General features: G+C 43.5%; 1 protein-coding gene across 1 annotated transcript in view; it reads left to right on the top strand.

Annotated features, from left to right (window-relative positions):
* Positions 1-20,219, top strand: part of LOC122558720 (nuclear factor of activated T-cells 5-like) — a 236,777-nt gene that overhangs the window by 131,609 nt on the left and 84,949 nt on the right. Inside the window, exon 8 of the mRNA XM_043707513.1 lies at positions 19,643-19,815. Coding sequence (XP_043563448.1) covers positions 19,643-19,815 — 173 coding nt within the window. The remainder of the gene's footprint in view (positions 1-19,642; positions 19,816-20,219) is intronic.

Genomic DNA, 20,219 nt, shown 5'->3' on the forward strand with positions numbered 1-20,219 from the left:
ATATGTCAGGTATAGACAGGATAGATCGAGTGAATCCTTAGAAGAGTATAAGGAAAGTAGGAATAACTTAAGAGGGAAATCAGGAGGGCAAAACGGGGACATGAGATAGCTTTGGCAAATAGAATTAAGGATAATCCAAAGAATTTTTACAAATACATTAAGGACAAAAGAGTAACTAGGGAGAGAATAGGGCCCCTCAAAGATCAGCAAGGCGGCCGTTGTGTGGAGCCACAGAAAATGGGGGAGATACAAAATGAATATGCTCAGTATTTACTGTGGAAAAGGATATGGAAGATATTGATTTAGATTAGATTAGATTAGATTAGATTAGATTAGATTAGATTACAGTGTGGAAACAGGCCCTTCGGCCCAACAAGTCCACACCGACCCGCCGAAGCGAAACCCACCCATACCCCTACATTTACCCCTTACCTAACACTACAGGCAATTTAGTATGGCCAATTCACCTGACCCTGCACATCTTTGGGGATTGTAGGGAAATAGATGGTGACATCTTGCAAAATGCCCAGATTACAGACGAGTTAGTGCTGGATGCCTTAAAACGGTGAAAAGTGAATAAATCCCGAGCACCTGATCAGGTGTACCCGAGAACTCTGTGGGAAGCTGGAGAAGTGATTGCTGGGCCTCTTGCTGAGATATTTGTATCATCGATCGTCACAGGTGAGGTGCCGGAAGACTGGAGGTTGGCAAACATGGTGCCACTGTTTAAGAAGGGCGGTAAAGACAAGCCAGGGAACTATAGACCAGTGAACCTGACCTCGGTGGTGGGCAAGGTGTTGGAGGGAATCCTGAGGGACAGGATGTACGTGTATTTGGAAAGGCAAGGACTGATTAGGGATAGTCAACATGGTTTTGGTGTGGGAAATCATGTCTCACACAAACTTGATTGAGTTCTTTTGAGGAAATAACGAAGAGGATTGATGAGGGCAGAGCAGTAGATGTAATCTGCATGGACTTCAGTAAGGCGTTCAACAAGTTTCCCCATGGGAGACTGATTAGCAAGGGTAGATCTCATGGAATACAGGGAGAACTAGCCATTTGGATACAGAACTGGCTCAAAGGTAGAAGACAGGGTGGTGGTGGAGGGTTGTTTTTCAGACTGGAGGCCTGTGACCAGTGGAGTGCCACAAGGATCGGTGCTGGGTCCACTACTTGTTGTCATTTACACAAATGATTTGGATGCGAGCATAAGAGGTACAGTTAGTAAGTTTGCAGATGACACCAAAATTGGAGGTGTTGTGGACAGCGAAGAGGGTTACCTCAGATTACAATAGGATCTGAACTAGATGGGCCAATGGGCTAAGAAGTGGCAGATGAAGTTTAATTCAGATAAATGCGAGGTGCTGCATTTTGGGAAAGCAAATCTTAGCAGGACTTATACACTTAATGGTAAGGTCCTCGGGATTTTTGCTGAACAAAGAAACCTTGGAGTGCAGGTTCATAGCTGCTTGAAAGCAGGTAGATAGGATAGTGAAGAAGGCATTTGGTATGCTTTCCTTTATTGGTCAGAGTATTGAGTACATGAGTTGGGAGTTCATGTTGCAGCTGTACAGGACATTGGTTAGGCCACTGTTGGAATATTGCGTGCAATTCTGGTCTCCTTCCTATCGGAAAGATGTTGTGAAACTTGAAAGGGTTCAGAAAAGATTTACAAGGATGTTGCCAGGGTTGGAGGATCGAGGTACAGGGAGAGGCTGAACAGGCTGGGGCTGTTTTCCCAGAGCGTCGGAGGCTGAGGGGTGACCTTATAGAGGCTTACAAAATTGAGGGGTATGGATAGGATAAATAGACAAAATCTTTTCCCTCCGGTCGGGGAGTCCAGAACGAGAGGGCATAGATTTAGGGTGAGGGGGGGAAAGACACAAAAGGGACCTAAGGGGCAACTTTTTCACGCAGAGGGTGGTATGTGTATGGAATGAGCTGCCAGAGGATGTGGTGGAGGCTGATACAGTTGCAACATTTAAGAGGCATTTGGATGGGTATATGAATAGGAAGGGTTTGGAGGAATATGGTCCGGGTGCTGACAGGTGGGACGAGATTGGGTTGGGATATTTGGTCGGCATGGACGGGTTGGACCGAAGGGTCTGTTTCCATGCTGTACATCTCGATGACTCTAAGTGATGCTGGAAATGCATAAAATATTGATTAGATTAGATTCCCTACCGTGTGGAAACAGGCCCTTCACCCAACAAGTCCACAGTGACCCTCCAAAGAGCAAACCACCCAGACCCATTCCCCTACACTGTTAGAAACTTGTGTGCAGTTCTGGAGTCCATATTATATGTGAAATATAGTTGCACTGGAGAGCGTGCAGAGGAGAATTAGCAGAACATTGCCTGGCTGGAAGGTTTTCGTTATGAAGAAAGATTGGATACACTGGTCATAGTTTTACTTTGGGGCAGGGGAGACTTGGGATTGGTGGAGGAGACATGATTGAGACGTTTGAAATTATAACAGCACAGACAAGGTAGACAGGAAAAAACTCCTTCCTTTGGAGGGATCATTGGTAAGGGGCAGCAAATTTAGAGGGAATAGAGTGGAAAAATGTTTTTTGTAATATATTTTTATTAAGAAAAAATTGATTTTTAAATATTACAACAAATACAAAACAATGCAATTCAAAACAGTACAAAACTAAATCCAAATAATAAAAAAAATTCCCCAACCCACCCTCCTATACGAATGAATAAACATATATAGAGAAGTATAAAATTTAAAAAAAAACTTAAACTGGCTATTTAACTAACTAAATAAATAACAACAAACAAATAAATAGTAATAACTCAGCCCAGCCAAACAAAACACTCATACATTCACCGTTTCTCCTCCCTGGATATTGGACTCATGAAACACTATCGTTACGGCTATATAAAAGCCCTTGTTAGTGTGGCAGATAAATCTGTGTCCAGGTATTTCAAAAAGGGTTGCCATGTCTTGTAAAAATTCACAGTTTTGTAGTGTACCATATTTGTGAGAAAATCCAGGGGAATATACTCCATAACAATCTTCCGCCAAACTGACAGGCCTGGGGGGTTTTCGGATATCCAACCTAGCAAGGTATTCTTCCTTGCACAGAACGTAAGAATATTGAAAAGTTTTTCCTTATGTGCATCTGCAGAAAATACAGTGGGTAGGCCCAAAAGGAGAGAAATAGGATCCTTCTCCACCCCTACACCTAAAATCCTCTCCTTTGCATCCGCCACAGCGCTCCAATATGTTTGAAGCCTGTCACAAGACCAAAGACAATGGGTAAGAATGCCTGTGCAGACCTTGCACTTGGGACATGCTGAAGATACCCCGGTTTAAATTTTGACAAACGGTCTTGGGCTAAGTGGACCCTGTGGAGAATCTTCAACTGTGAAGCATGGGTCCTATTGCAAATTGATATCTTCCTTGCATTCTCCCAAATATCCTCCCATGCCTCTGAAGAAACTTCAACACCCAGCTATCTTTCCCACATCTTGCAGAGTCGATCAGACTCATCTGAGGTGGCACCTCCCAATTGGTGATATAAAGTACTGACGGAGAGTGTACTCTTAGCCCTTAATACTCCTCTAAGTCAGATTTGTAGGGATCAGTCAAAAGTGTGGTCTTTTTTTTGAATAAAATCCCTAACTTGAAAAAATCGAAAGAGGTCTCTATTAGGTAACTTGTATTTCCGTACTAACTGATCAAAGGACATCATTACATCTCCCTCAAATAAATCACCCATGCAAGATATACCCTTAGCTGCCCAACGTTTAAATCCTGAAGCTATCATACCCGGTTGAAAACCTGGCATACCCACTAAAGGTGTAAACAAAGATGTTTGGCCAATATTACCTTCCCTCTGCCGAATTGCCCTCCATGCTTTGACAGTATTGATGACTATTGGGTTATGGCAATATTCCCTAACTGTCCTCACCTTGTCCAAAAACATCAAACTGGTAAGGGGACACCTTGCCTGGGAGGCTTCGATATCTAGCCATATTGAAAGAGGGTCCCCACAAACCCAATCACTCACTTCGGTCAAAAACGAGCCTAATTGATAATTTTTAATGTCCGGAAGGTCTACTTCCCCCACTGTGTGAGGCAACTGCGGTTTGGCTAATTTAATGAGGGGCCGTTTACGGTGCCAGATAAAGGAGCTGAACCAACTGTTCAGTCTCCTGAGTGTTTGTTTATTGAAAATCAGGTGGACCATCCGTATAGGGTATAGCAAACAAGGGAGAATATTCATCTTAATAAGCACTATCCAACCCAACCATGAGACTGGAAGTGCCTTCTATCTTTGGATATCTTGTTTAATTTATTGAGTAAAATTGGCTTTGAACAGCCAATCCAGAACTGGAGTAATGAATATGCCCAAATACACACAACCCCCCAGTGACCACTGAAATGGGAATCTATAGTCACTCGAGCCAACTCTTTTGTAGGACCACCCATAGGCAAAGCCTCTGATTTAGCAAAATTAATCTTATATACCCTGAAAAAGTGCCAAATGCGTGAATGCATTGTATCAGGCAAGGCACTGAAACTGCTGGATTTGTCAAGAAAATTAGAACATCGTCAGCTTACGGCGAGATCTTATTTAATTTTGACCCCACTTCAGGAGCTGATATATTGAGATCCCCATGAATAGCCTCGGCCAACGGTTCAATCACCAACGTAAAAAGTAATGGTGAAAGGGGACAGCCCTGTCGGCTACCCCTGGAAATATTAAAATTACTTGATCGTACCCCGTTGGTAATGACCACCGCGAGAGGTACACTATAGAGACCCTTTACCCATCTTATGAAAACTTCGCCCAGATCAAACTGATCTAGAGTATAGAAAAGGTATGGCTACTCAACTCTGTCAAATGCCTTCTCTGCATCTAAAGAAATCACCAATCCTTGTATTGACTGCTGTTGTCATGCTTGAATTACGTTAAGCAGCCTCCTAACATTATTGGAGGATCTGCGACCCTTTATGAAACCCATCTGATCCTCTTTAATAATAAAGGGTAACACAGTCTCCAGCCTTAACGCGAGAGCCTTAGAGAAGATTTTAAAGTCCACATTTAAGAGTGAGATGGGCCTGTATGAAGCACAGTCTTCTGGGTTCTTCCCTTTTTTTCAGGATAAGTGAAATATTGGCCCCTCTCCGAGGCAATCATGACTGTATGAATCATTAAACATATTCAGCATCGGGCCTGACAGTATACTTATAAATTCCTTATAGAATTCACTGGGAAGTCAGTCAGGACCGGGCGCCTTTCCAGTCTGAAGCTACCTCACAGCTTCCTGCACTTCTTGCTCTGATAATGGGGCATTGAGAAAGGACTGTTGTTCGGGAGTCACACCTGGGAGCTTCAGATTTCTTAAAAAAAAAGGATTCCATTTTTGCCTGCCCCTCCTCACAATTCTCAGACTGATATAACTTAGAGTAGAATCTCTGGAACGCCACATTAATCTTTTTAGAATCACATGTTAGGTTCCCAGACCCTTCCCTAATCGCCGCCATGGTTTGTGGGGCACTTCTCTTTCTGGCAAGGTGTGCTAAGTATTTGCCTGGCTTGTCACCATGCTCGTATAACCTTTGCTTTGCAAAAGCCAGCTCCTCCTTTGCCATCTGCGTGAGCACGGAATTTAGTGCAGACCGCAGTGCCGTAATCCTCTGTAGTTTGACCAACAAGGGTCTGTCAAAATAGGCCTTCTCAGCTGCCTTCAACCGTGCTTCAAGGAGACGTTGCTGCTCACCCTTTTGCTGCTTCCTACTGGTGGAATATGAAATAACTAACCCCCTGGCATAAGCTTTGGCAGTTTCCCAGCGAACAGATGAGCTATCAACTGAGCCTATGTTGATGTCTAGGAATGCCCGAAATTCCCTAGAGAAATACTCCACAAACTTACTGTTCATGAGAATAAAGGGGTCCATTCGTCAGTCCCTTGAATCCACTGTAACATCCTTAATTTTAACCATGAGGTACACTGGAGCATGATCAAAGATGGCAATATTACCAATCGTACAGGATGCTACCAGATCCAGGGTTACCACAGGGGTCAGAAAAAAAATCAATCCTCGTGTGACATCTCTGTGGATTGGAGAAAAATGTGAAATCCCTACCTGTCGGGTGGAGACACCTCCAGATGGCCACCAACCCTAATTCCCCACACAAACCCAAAAAATAACTGTTTAGTTTGTGCAGAGGGTATCGAGGGACCTTTCGGCAACCTGTCTACTGTGGGGTCCATGTGGCAGTTAAAATCTTCCCCTCTAATGATGTGCCGAGACTTGAGACTTATCAGTTTAGAAAAAGCATCTACCAAGAATTTAAGAGGATGAGCTGGGGGACAATAAACATTTAAAATACCATATTCTTCCCCATTTATCAAGGCTTTAAGAATTACAGACCTCCCGTACGTGTCTTTAACATATTTAAATTGTTGGAATAAGAGATTTTTCCGAACCAATATAGCCACTCCCCTACTTCTGATATTAAATGATGAAAAATAAACTCGGTCAAAGCCATTCTGCTGTAATTTCAGATGCTCCTTGTCATCCAAATGTGCCTCCTGTAACAAAGCAATATCCACCTCCTTTCTAAGACTCAAGAGGACCTTCTTCCTCTTAATTGGTGAGTGACTTCCCTTGATATTCCAGGTACACCATTTAATCAAATCATTAGCCATAATCTTCTGCAATTACATTTAAATTCCAGAGAGGAGGAACCCGAACCACAAATTGCTGAGCTTTCGTGTCGTATGGTCCACCAAATATAAAAACGACATAAACTAAAACCACTACATTTAACAAGCATACAAAATTATTAAAAATAAAAACCACAAAAACCAGAAAACAAACCAACATATAATAATGCGCCAATAGCACTGAGTAGGGGAACTCACCCCCTGCCCGGAGGGGGCAACTACCTTTCCCGAACTGCCATAAATAGGCATCCATCCATCTCCACCACCTTCACTTCTCCCAGGGAGAGTCGCATCGCAAGCACAAGGTAAAAAGAATAAACACCCCATAGAATATCAATATGAATAAAAAACATTCTTTTATTTAAAAAAAGGGGGAATAAATACCCCACTCATCCTTTGGTATGTCCTAACTTAGAAATTTAAAATGTACACTTTAACCACCGCCAGACATAGTTTGAACCAAATAATTTATCAATAGAGGAAAAAAAGGGGCAAAAACAAAGCTCCAACCAGATTTCCTCCATTTCTTTTACAGAATGATAAACGCATACACAAGCAACAATATTTATACATACTACAATTGTTTAACTTAGGTTAGTTTGTCCATAAAGTCTCTTGCCTTCTCCGATGTGTCAAAGAGATGCATGGATCCATCTAAGATGATCCAAAGCACTGCCGGATATCTCGGAGTACTGAATCCCAAGCTCCTTCAGTCTTCTCTTGACACCATCATACGATTTTCGTTTCTGGATCACTGCCGCTGAAAAGTCCTGAAAAAACATGATCTTAGACTCCTCATAAATTCGGGCCTTTGGATCCTTGCCCTGGAGTCTGGAAGCCTCCATGACTCTCTCCTTATCCCGGTAATGATAGAACCACACCAGGAAAGGACAAGGGCGTTGACCCAGACCCGACCTCCACGCTGCGACCCAGTGAGCCCTCTCTATCTTCAATCCTCTCATGCCAGTCTCCAAGTCAAGGAATTTCGGACGCCAATCTTCAACAAATTCCGCAGCAGCTCACCTTCCTTACCCTCAGGCAGACCGATGATCTGAATGTTTTTTTCTCCTTCCCCTGTTTTCAAGATCATCCACTTGGTCACACAAATTATGAACCTGGGTCTTCAGGGCTTGGATCTCATCCTTGAATGAACTGGCATCAGCTTCCACCACCGTGACCCTGTGCTCCACCTCATCAATCCTCTTCTCCAGGTCTCCCAGCTGCTGCTCATGTTTCTGCAGCATGAGAGAGACTGGAGCTCGCTTCTCTTCAATCTGTTTCCCCAGCATCTCGCGAGATTTCGAGAGCTGGTTCACCAGGTGCTGGAGAGTAATCGGCTCCGAGGCTGTTGCAGGCTGACTTGCAGACTGGCCTCGAATGCTCCTTCTCCCTTTTTAGGCATTTCTGGACAGCTGAAAATCCAGGTAAGTCAATTTTTAAATGTTTCTTGGGGCTCCACAATCTTTCCAAAGCCCCAAGATATCCTGATGACCTGATGGCGGGTTAAAGGACCGTCCTGCTCCTGCTGCGATGCGAAGCTCTGCAGTGTGATCTTCTCAGATCGCTGCCATCTTAGCCCCCCCCCCGAAAAATGTTTTTACCCAGACATTGGTGGAAATCTGGAACTCACTGCCTTTAAGGATGGTAGAGGCAGAAACCCTCACCATATTTAAGAAGTATTTAGATGTACACGCGTTGCCAAGGAAAACGAGGCTGTGGGCTAAAACATGGAAAATGGGATTAGAATAGTTAGGATCTTACTTTAGATTGGCACACACCCAATGGGTAAAAGGGCTTTTTCTGTGCTGTAGACCTCTATACTTCCACTAGTAGTAGTAGTTTTTGTTTTTCGTCAACTTTTTAAGTGTAGACAACTGAGCAAATACCTTCTTCCTTATCGTATTAAAATCCTTTAAGTGATGAATCACTGCCTTTTGTACCGAGATCAAAGCAGCATGTTGTTCCTAAAGAATGCAGGAGAACTGAAAGCTGGCAGCTTTGGTGGGTTGGAATATCTAAATATAGACTTTTAAAAGTTTTATTTAACCTATGTTTCTAATTGCCTGTTCAGCATTGTTATTAACATATCTGGAGCAGGTGGGACTTGAACCTGTGTCTCCCAGTCCATGGGTTGAGCCACTGCCACCAGGGGGCCCCACACCGAATTGGCAAAGTCCACAGTAGCTCAGAACTCCTGGTCTCAAATAATTTGATAGCCTCAGTCTTAGTCTCTGTTGTTAATATTTAATTTACAAAATCTACAATTTAAATTCTAAAGTTTCTAGCCCGAAGCAATATTTCCACGAGATTGCCAGTTTAAGATAAGTTAGCATAGTTAATTAAAGAAGCAGCTGAAACTGATTACTCAAACTAGATCAGCCTTATTTAGAAGCATAAAAAACAAGCCTTTTTGTCCCTCCCTCTGTCCTTCCCTCTTCCTCATTTTGGTCGTCTGGATTGCTCTTAACAGACTTTGTGTGTGTGTGTATTATTTGATTGGAATACACAGGTGATTTAATAAATGAAAAAATATCAATGTCTTGGCAATAGGGGGAAGAAAAGTTAATTTGTCTGTCGGACATTTTGGAAGATCAAGAAGCTGGGGAAAGGTGGAAGGATGGTTCTGTCAGTATTAGCACTATTGCCTAAATTCAGGAAACCCCTTGACTGGTCCTAGCTGTTCATCTCCCTTCCTTTCCACCCTCCCATCCAACCTATCACTTCCACCTTCATCTACCTATCATATTCCCAGCTATCTTCCCTCAAGCCCAATTCCCCTCCCATTTATCTCTCAGCTCCCTGGCCCACAAGCCTTATTCCTGATGAAGGGCTTATGCCAAAATTTTGATTCTCCTGCTCCTCTGATGCTTCCTGACCTGCTGTGCTTTTCCAGCACAACCCTCTCAAAACAGACCTTTTTGTTCCAACTCAGCCATGCTGACCAAATATCCTCAATAAATCTAGTCCATTTTGCCAGTATTTGGATCATATCTCCCTAAATCCTTCCTATTCGTATACCCATCCAGATGCCTTTAAATGTTGTAATTCTATCAGCCTCCACTACTTCCTCTGGCAGCTCATTCCATACACGCACCACCCTCTGCACGGAAAACGTTGCCCCTTAGGTCCTTTTCAAAACTTGGAATAGTGTGAACAATTTTGGTCCCCTTATCTAAGGAAAGGTATACTAGCATTTCGGGCAGTCGAGGGAACGTTCACCAGGTTGATCCCAGGTATGGAAGGATTTTGTTGAAGAATGGTCGGGTAGATTGAGTCTGTACTCGGGGTTTAGAAGAATGAGAGGCGATTTTACTGAAACATAAGGTTCTTAGGGGACTTGCCAGGATAGAAATGGGGAAGTTGTTCTCTTCTTGGGGACACTAGGACCAGAAGGCATAATCTCAGAATAAGAGTCTTACGTTTAAAACACAGTTGAGGAAGAATTTCTTCTGAGAGTAGTAAATCTCTTCCATTCCTTACTGGAGAGGGCTGTGGAGTCTGGGTTCCTAAGTACAATCAAGGTCAGGTGAATTTTTGATCTGTTGGGAGGGGAAAGTTTTTTTTGTGGCAAATAGTTCTCGCAAAAAGGCAGGAAGGTAGAGTTAAAGATTATTTGATCGGTAGTGATCTTATTCGCTGGTGAAGCAGACTTGATGGGCTGAATAGTCTACTGCTGCTCCTATGTTTTGCGTTCTTCTGGATTTGAGACTTATGGTCAAACCTTTTATTAACTGACACCAATGAGACCAGGAATGTGATGGTTGATCAAGAGGTCAACATAATCAATGTAAAAACACAAGCTCAGTAATAGAAATGTAATGCAGGGACTGTGCACATCGCTGTTATATTTTATTTACAACATAAGTTACTTGAATGATAATACAACTTTGCCAGTAAGTTTTATTTCAAGTACAGAGCCTTCTCAGTTGCACCCTCAACTAATATCTCTAGTGAGACAGTTTGGGCATTGGTTCTGGTTTTCTAAAACTCCCTTGATTTGGGCAAGGTTCCAACATTTCAATTATTTTTGAAAAGGGGAACAAAACAGAAAACAACAGGCTAGCTAGCTTAATACAGAAAATATATAAATTTATTTTCTAAATGCCATGCTATAGTTTATTTATTAAGTTCAGAGTAATTTGGCAGTATCAGCATGGTGTTGTGAAAGGGAAGGTCATTGATGAAGTGGCTGAAGATGATTGGGACTAGTTCAGTATGCTGAGGCACTCCTACTGAGATGTCTGAACTCCAACAGCCATCGCTGTGTGCCAGGTATGATTCCAACCAGCAAAGAGTTTGTCCTGATTTTCATTGACTTCAATTTTGCTTCTTGTTGTCACACTAGATCAAATGCAATCTTGATGTCAAAGGCAGTCTCTCTCCACTCACTTCTGTAATTCTGCTGTTTTGTCCTTGTTTGAACCAAGGTTGTAATGAGGTCAGGAGCTGAGGGGCTCTGGCAGAACTCAAGCTGAACATCAGTGGCAGACTGTTGTTGAGCTGGTGCTGCTTTTTGATGACAGCTTCCATTATTTCTGTACTTTTCATTACTTTTGTGTCCTGAAGAAGGGTCACTGCTTACTATCCACTGTCAGACTTGCTGAGATTTTCCAACAATTTCTGATTTTGTTTCTGTAACTTTGATAATTGACATAAGACTGGGACTGTAATCAGCAAGTTGGATTTGCCCTACTTTGTGTACAGGACATACCTGGTAATTTTCCACATTGTCAGGTAGATATAATTTTTCTAGCTATACTGGACCAGTTTGACTGGGGGGTACAGCAAATTCTGGAGCACAGGTCTTCAGTCCTATAGCAGAGTGTTGTCAGGGTCTCTGCAGTATCCAGTATCTCCAATCATTTCTTGATCTCGTGTGGAGTGAATTGAATTGGCTGACGAGTGGTATCTATGATGCTGTTTGTTTTGGAGGAGGCCAAGATAGATCATGTGCTCAACTCTTCTGGCTGAAGATTGTTGAGAATGCTTTAGCCTTCTCTTTTTGATCTGATGTGCTGGGTTTCCCCATTACTGAGGTTGGGGATATTTGGAGAACGTCTCTAGTGAGTTGTTTAATTCTCCACGAATCATGGCTGTGTGGATGGATTGCAGATCTTAGATCTGATCTGTTGGTTGTAGGGTTGTTTAGATCTGTCATCACTTGCTGCTGTACTGCTGGCATGCAAGTAGTCCTGCTTTGTAGCTTCACCAGTTTGACAGCCTATTTTTAGGTATACTTGGTGCGGCTTCTGGCATGTCTTCCTGCACACTCCCTTGAACTTATGTTGATCCCTTGGCTTGATAGTAATGGTGAAGTGGGGGATATGCCTGGTCATGAGATTGCCGGTTGTGTTGGAGTACGATTCTGCTGCTGTGAATGGCCCACAGGTCTGTTCAAAATCTGTCACATTTAACATGGTCGTGTCATACAACACTATGTAATATATTATCATTGTGAAGGTCGGGAGTTTGTCTCCATAAGGACTGTACAATGATCAATCTTTTAGATACTGTTGTAGGCAGATGCTCCTGAAGCAGGCAGATTGGTAAGGACGTGGTCAAGTATGTTATTCCCTTTTGGCTCCTTCATCACCTGCTAAAGTCCCAGTCTTGTAGCAATGTCAGTTTGGGTTCAACCAGCTGAATCGATACATCTGCTTCCAAGCTACCCTTGATGATGGACTTGAAATCCTCTATCCAGAATGTATTCTGTGCTCTTGCTACCCTCAGTGCTGCTTCAAGTGTTGCTCAATGTGAAAGAGCACTGATTCGTCAGCCAAGGAAGTTTGTGCACATTTGACGTGATACCATGAGACACTGAGGTATGTGAAGTCAGTGTTGAGGACTCCGAGAGTACCTGCCTCCCAACGAATCCCACCACCTTTGCTGGGCCTATCCTGCCAATCGGATTGGACATCTCCATATCTAAATTTAGAAATTGGCGATGATGGTGTCTGGGTCATTTGACTTGAAAGTATGATTCTATGGGTGTGACTCTTATCAGGCTGTTGTTGGACTAGTCTGTGACAGAGCTCTCTCAGTTTTGGCAATAGCCTCCAGGAGGACTTTGTCAGGTTGACAGGGTTGTTTTTGCCATTGTGTTTTTGGTGCCTAGGTCAATGCCAGGTGGTCTATCTTCATTCTTATTGTTCCTTTCTACTGGTTAATGCAACTGAATGCTGGGCCATTTCATAGGGCAGTTAAGAGACAACCATCATTTTGGATTCATGTGTAGGCCAAACTAGGAAATGGCAACAGTTGTTTTCTGTGAACATTAGTGAATTCCATAGGTTCATGACATTCAAAGAAAATAAAATTGCCTCATCTGTTTGAAACAGGCAACCCATTATTTTTAAACAGTGACCCCAAAGTTCTAGATACTCCTACAAGACAAATCATTCTTTCCATATTCTCCCACACTGCGTCTTCTAAACATTAGCAGATGCAAGTGCAACCCAGCCTCGTAGGACAGGGCAGAGATGTCCAGGTTGCAAAACAAATAGGAAATTAAAAGCAATCTTCTGAAGACTAAGATAAGGATCAGGACATTCACCAACAGGAAGACCATCCAAGAGAGCATGACGCAGCAATGCATCAAGCATGAGAGTCCAGATATAACCTAATTGAAATCTATTCCAAGTATCAGTCTGGTGAATCTTCTCTGAACCTGCTTCAATCACATTCATATCTTTAATTAAAGGTGACAAATACTGCATGACAAAGGGCGGCACGGTGGCTCAGTGGTTAGCACTGCTGCTTCACAGCACCAGGGTCCCAGGTTCAATTCCAGCCTCAGATGACTGTCTTTGTGGAGTTTGCACATTCTCCCAATTTCTGTGTGGGCTTTCTCTGGGTGCTCCAGTTTCTGCTCATATTCCAAAGATGTGCAGGTCAGGTGAATTGGCAATGCTAAATTGCCCATAATGTTAGGTGTATTAGTCAGATGGAAGTTGGTCTGGGTGGGTTACTCTTCGGAGGGTCAGTGTGGACTTGTTGGGCCGAAGGGCCTGTTTCCACACTGTAGAAATCTAATCTAATCTCATAATATTTCCGATATGATTGCATCAATGCCTGTATAATGGGTACATAACTTCCCAACTTTTATATTTAATTCCATTTTCAATAAATCATAACATTCTATTATCTTTTCTAAATACTTCCTGTACTCTCACTGTAGGGGACCCAGAAGCTTGCTAGAGGATTCTCACTGGGAGACTGAGTCTAACCTGCAAGTCATCACATTCCAGGTGACAGACAAGGTTGAGAAGGGAGGGTCTTCATGGTGTCTCAGTTAGTACAAGAATGGGATCTGTGTTTCTGGATGACTGTTTTGAGGCATCAACCAACTGAGCTAATCTATCCCCAGACCCCTCTGCATTGTAGCATTTTGCTGGCTCTCAGTTTAATAATATATGCTTTTTTATACTTTCCTGCCAAAATGGACAATTTCACATTTTCCCATATTATATTTGATTTGCGACATCCACAAACATCCACTCCCTCCACCCCCACAGACACTCAGTCGCAGCAACATGTACTATCTACAAGAAGCACTGCAGAAAATTGCCAAAGATCTTTAGGCAGCACCTTCCAAAGTCGTCTCTGCTTCTAACTAGATATGTTTAGATTTAGGACAGCTTTTACATAGGACCACTGCCATTTGCAAGTTTGCCTCCATGTTACTCACCATCTGATTTGGAAATAAATTGCTGTTTCTTCTCTGTTGCTAGGCCAAAATCCTAGAATTTCTCCCTTAATGATATTATGGATCTATCTACAGCATATGGACTGCAGAGGTTCAGAAGGCAGCTCACCACCACCTTCTCAAGAGCAACCGGGGCAGATAATAAATGCTGGCCAGCTAGTGAAGGGCACATCCCACAAGTTAATAAAGACATCTTCCTTTCCCCCAGTTGGCTCCAGTTGTGCAGAGCACATGTACCACAAAGAAGTGACCCATGCTTTCAAGGCTGTATTGTTAGTTCCGCTGGAGCTGCCCAGGCTTTGAAACCTTATCTCAACGAGGCCTTTAATCTGTTCCCCCAAGGCCCTGGTGATAGCTTGAGCAGCATTATCTCTTTGCACTGCATCAATCTGAGCATTTAGTAAAGATTGGAAACAGCACCTTGTCTCGTAGTGGCCTTCTTTATATGGCTTGAAGAACTTGAAAGGAGATAGTATGTCAGAGTCACAGCAACGTCTAAGATATCTTGTGCAAAGCTTCAAGATTTGGCATAGATGACCACATATAATTTGAACACTGATGGAGTGGAAGCTTTTTTCTTATGAACTATGTGATAGGTAATGGGACACTCAACTATTTGGTTTCTGTTGACAGTGCCTGTACCTGAGAGAAGCCAGCAATATTAAAAACTCTTATTGCCTGAGTAGCGCAAAAGAAGGTCAAGTAAGAAATTGGAAATTTGAATCCCTACAGTATGGAAACAGGCCCTTTGGCCCAACAAGTCCACACCGACGCTCTGAAGAGTAACCCACCCAGATCCATTCCCCTACCCTGACTACTGCACCTAACCTACACATCCCTGAACACTATGGGCAATTTAATATGGTCAATTCACCTAATCTGCACATCCTTTTGGATTGTGGGAGGAAACCAGAGCACCTAGAGGAAACCTGTGCAGACACTGAGAGAACGTACATACACTGTCAGCCAAGGCTGGTATCGAATCCAGGTCCCTGCTGCTGTGAGGCAACAGTGCTAACCACTGAGCCACCGTGCCGTCCCAGTGTTGTGCTCTGGAGAAAATGACATCAACCTTTCATTGTATTTAGGTGCATGTGACTGCAATAAATAAATCAAATCATCAATTTCATTCCAGGAACATGTTTTGTTTATAAAACAAAAGGTTGCCTTGCACATTACAAACCACATCCTTGCATACAGCCAGTCCCTAGGTTACGAATGGGTTTCAGTCTTGAGTTTTTTCACAAGTCAGTTTGTATGCAAGTTAGAACACGATGCAAGAAAATATAAAATAATCGTTCTAATAATGAGGAAATGTTTGCATGTCAAGTGTTAGCAATTGATTTTTAAAAAGCTCCCTGTATGGGTTCATGTTCGTAAGTACAAACGATTGGAAGTTGGACGCTCTGTAAATCAGGGACCCCGTACGTAGAGTTAAGTGTACAGTTGTGGAGCTGCAAAGCATTGGCCTCCACTACTAGCTTTGAAATGTGTTGGTGAAATGGAAACCTCAGGAGCCTCTTTTAAGTGCTCCTTTCCACATCTGGTGTCAGCCATGTTGTGCAGTTATTTTTGGTTGACTTTCAGTCTAGCATGGCAAGGACTGTGTTGCTGAAATCTGTCCCCAAACTGCCTTGTTCCCTTTGTGTTGTTGTCCCTGTCCTGGTGGCCTGAGCCTTCCCTCGTATTTGAGTCCCTTTTGTAAAACTATTAACGTCTCCACTTTACCCCAGATGCCATTACAAGAAATTTCCAGGCTTTTTCTGGCTGTACGTCCAAACCTGTAGGGGCCTGAATTACCATGACCTTTGTGCATCTCTTACTTCTGGAACTTCCAGTTCCCTCCTGCCCCTATTGATCCAATTGCCCACATCACTGTAACCATTCCTCAGCAATCCAGCACTATGAAGCCTATCCTCAGACTTGAGATGTTTGTTTTCCAAACACTCCATAAACAACCCCTGACTATTACTGACCAAATCCTCAGCCTTACCTTCTCCCACCCTCCAGAATCACATTGCAGCACAGTCCTGACTATGGACCCACCTGGACTGGTGTCTCCACAGCACCCAAACTGACTCACTTCTAATCACCTGACTGGTTGCTTTTGACTTGCAGGACTGGACATGTCTTAGTAGGAGAAAGTGAGGACTGCAGTTGCTGGAGATCAGAGTCAAAAAGTGTGGAAAAGCACAGCAGGTCAGGCAGCATCCAAGGAACAGGAAAGTCAACATTTTGGGCATAAGTCCTTCATCAGGAATGTGGAGGGGGAAGGAGGCTGAGAGGTAAATAGTGGGGTGGGGTTGGAAGTAGTTGGGTGAGATGGTGATAGGTGGATGCAGGTGGGAACACTGACTTCACCAGTTTCCAAATGTCTGTCTTCGCCACCCCTCCCCCCAATTTCATCCCAGATCCAACCCTCGAACTCAGCACCGCCATCTTGACCTGTCCTACCTGTCTATCTTCCTTCCCACCCATCTGCTCCACCCTCTCCACTGACTGATCACAATTACCTTCCACCTGCATCCACCAATTGCCATCCCACCCAACTTGCCTCCCAGCCCCACCCCTCTCCCCAATTTATCTCTCAGCCCCACTCCCCCTCCACATTGCTGATGAAGGGCTTATGCTCAAAACACTGACTCTCCTGCTCCTCAGATGCTGCCTGACCTGCTGCGGTTTTCCAGCACCACGTTTTGACTCTGAACATTCTGTAATATCTGGTCTGCAAGGACACCGATCCCAGATTCTGGTAGGACCAAGCCCTTGACTGATGGCGGCAGTATCCCCTGACAATCTGTAGTCTCTCTTCACACTAATAAGAACTAGTCCCCCTTGAGATTAACAAATGGTAATTTTCTTGAAGTACATTAATTGTGTTTGCTGAATATGTTGCATGTGCTGCAGGTGTCATGTTGATTGAGCACTGTGCCATTCAGTGACACGTCTACCCCATTTGGCTGATCACTGTTCCCTGCTATGACAAGCTGTCTCCTTCTCCCTCTGTACTCAAAAGCAATGCAAGCGACAAGTGTGTTATGAAAGTAATGTAAGCCTACAGAGGCTGGTAGTCTATAAGTCAGTGAGTATACTTAGAAAGCAATCTGAAGTATATAGAGGTTGACACCATCCAATTAAGTGCAAAATGAGTGAGCACTAAGAAGACAAGTGAAGATCCAGAAGATGCATCTTGTGTAAATATGTGAGATGTCAGTGTTCCTGCACAACAAGTGACCTGAGAGAAACTTACATGTCATGGGCATTCATGTGATCAAAATTAAAGTGTTGAAGGCATGAAGTGGTATGTGGACCTTGTCCAAGATGAGACGTGGTAATATGGAGAGACTGGTGGTTTGCCAGAGCCAACATACATGGATGACGGATCGAGGAGGATAAGGCCTGGGACGTTGTTGTGAAGAAGCATTTGCATATTAGCTGGACATGTATTCAGTGAGCTGCAGCTACCAGGTATCCACTCTGATTTATATGTCACAAACTTGTATCCTTTAGTTCCTTAGGAAAGGAAAATTGGAAATGATGCATGCAGGTGAATCAAAATTGCATAGTTGCTGATGAGTGTGATACTCTGATCACTGTTTAAGATTTGAGGGGAAAATTGCAATTTGTTTTTCCTAAATTAAAATTCTGATTTTATTTTTTATTCTCATCATTGTCATTACTCACATCACGTCAGAGAGAGGAAACTTTGCTTTTGGCCTTGTCCATAAATCTCTGTGTGGTTTAGCTCCACATTCTATCCTTGTGCTCCATTTCTCTATTTCTGGAATGCTGTGTATCATCTTTAGCCAAACATAGCAACCCATGCAAATCAATTTCAAACCACCTTATTTTTTTCCCTTTCTCAGTCATCCAGACAGTCCTCTACCACAACTCCTTCATTTCTCGCTCCACTGCTCTAAACTGCCTCCTCCAAACATAATAAACAAAGGGTCCCCCTTGTCCCTTCCCCTCCCCACTCCTCTCTGCAAGAACCCATTTCCTTTGCCATTCCTTGGTCCATGCCACAGGCCCCACCAACCTCTCCAACCCACCACCCCCGTACCTTTCCCTGTAACTAAAATAAATGCAACACCTGCCTGTACACCACCTGTCTCACCTCCATGCAGGGCCGCAAACAGTTCTTCCAGGTGAGACAGGTTCACCTGCATCTCTGAACCCGGTGTTCCCAATGTAGTCAGTGAGACCAAATTTCGGTTCGGTAGCCATTTCGCCTAGCATCTTCGCCTCGCCCAAAACGGCCAGCCTGACCTCTCCAATCACTGCTCATTTCAATTCCCCCTCCCACTCCCCTTCTGACCTGTCCATCCTCAGCCTCCAAAGTGAATTAGACCACACATTGGAGGGGAAACAGCTTATCTTCCGCTTGGGCAGCCTACAGCCTGGAGGACTTAACATTGAGTTCTCCAATTTCAAATAACGTCCCCACCCATGCTGTGGCTACCTTTCAGGTTCCTCCTCCTCTCTCTAGTCCACCTACTGACCCTTACTTCCAGCTAACAACTGGATTCATCCCTCCCATTGACAGACCAGGTTGTGCCCACTCCCTATGTCCACCTATCACTACCTCACCATTCCGCTACTCTCCCCCTCCCTGCCCTCTCCTTTTACCTGTAGCCCCTCTCCATCCCCACATCTAGTCCTGAAGAAGGGTAAATACCCAAAATGTTGACTACTTCACCTCCTGATACTGCCTGGCTTGCTGTATTCTTCCATGCTCCTGTTTGTCTACTTCAAATCATTCTTTTCCTGGTGTGGTTTTTTTTCACATGCACCTGTTTGTGAAGTGGAAGCACAATTGTTGCAGTTGTCCCTAGCAGGGCCTCAAGTTCCAAATATTTTGCTGTTCCCACTATGCAAGCTATGTCATCCATTTTTGTGCATTCATCGTGCAGGTGACCTTCAATCCAGCATGGCAAGGTTTCAGTATGAGTGAGTTGCAGTCTCTGCCTGTGATGTGTGAACTTGTCCCCAGTCATTCATATATCATCTTATGTCGCTGAAGATGTGGCCCCTGTGAACTTTCAGCCTTTTATTTATCTATCTGTGAGCTGACTTTGGACCTCCTTCATGTTAAATGTTTTTTTTACAAAGAGCAATCTTGCAAGTTATTGTCAGGGGTCAGTGAAACAAGAGTGGGTAGCATGAGATAGAAGGTTCTGTGGCATTGTTTTTAAGAGTGGCTGCACAACTATTTATTTTAAATTTGGCTATTTTGTATTTGCAGGGTTGACTGTGTGGGAATTTTGAAACTTCGAAATGCTGATGTTGAAGCGCGAATTGGTGTTGCAGGATCCAAGAAAAAAAGTACTCGTGCACGGTTGGTATTCCGAGTTAATATTATTCGTGCTGATGGGTCTACTTTAACTCTGCAGACACCTTCATCATCCATCCTATGTAGTAAGTACTGCTTTTTTAAAAAAGGGTAGCTTTTTTGATTGATTGGATGTGCACCACTGTTGGTAACCCATCATCATGCTTCAGAATTTCTGTATGAACCTGTTAAGAAGCTCTTCACAGGGTAGAATTTAACATGGGCAGTAAGGGTTTCACGAAGAGCACTGTGTCCCCTCTATTTGGGGAAGGCCTGCTGCACTGTGTACCAACTAGAGATTTGACCAAGATATCGTGAAGCATCCATGAGACCAAGCTTCCGATAGAGGAAATCCTGCCAGCTAAGGGAGCTGCAATTGAAAGAGGCTATGTAACTCTTGGCAAACGTTTTACACTTCTGAACTCCTGCACTATCCTCCTTCTGATTCTTCATTTACCCCAAATTACCATTGCATTGTAAATATCTCCAG

This window comes from Chiloscyllium plagiosum, chromosome 17, assembly GCF_004010195.1.
Source record: "Chiloscyllium plagiosum isolate BGI_BamShark_2017 chromosome 17, ASM401019v2, whole genome shotgun sequence".
Taxonomy (NCBI): Eukaryota; Metazoa; Chordata; class Chondrichthyes; order Orectolobiformes; family Hemiscylliidae; genus Chiloscyllium; species Chiloscyllium plagiosum.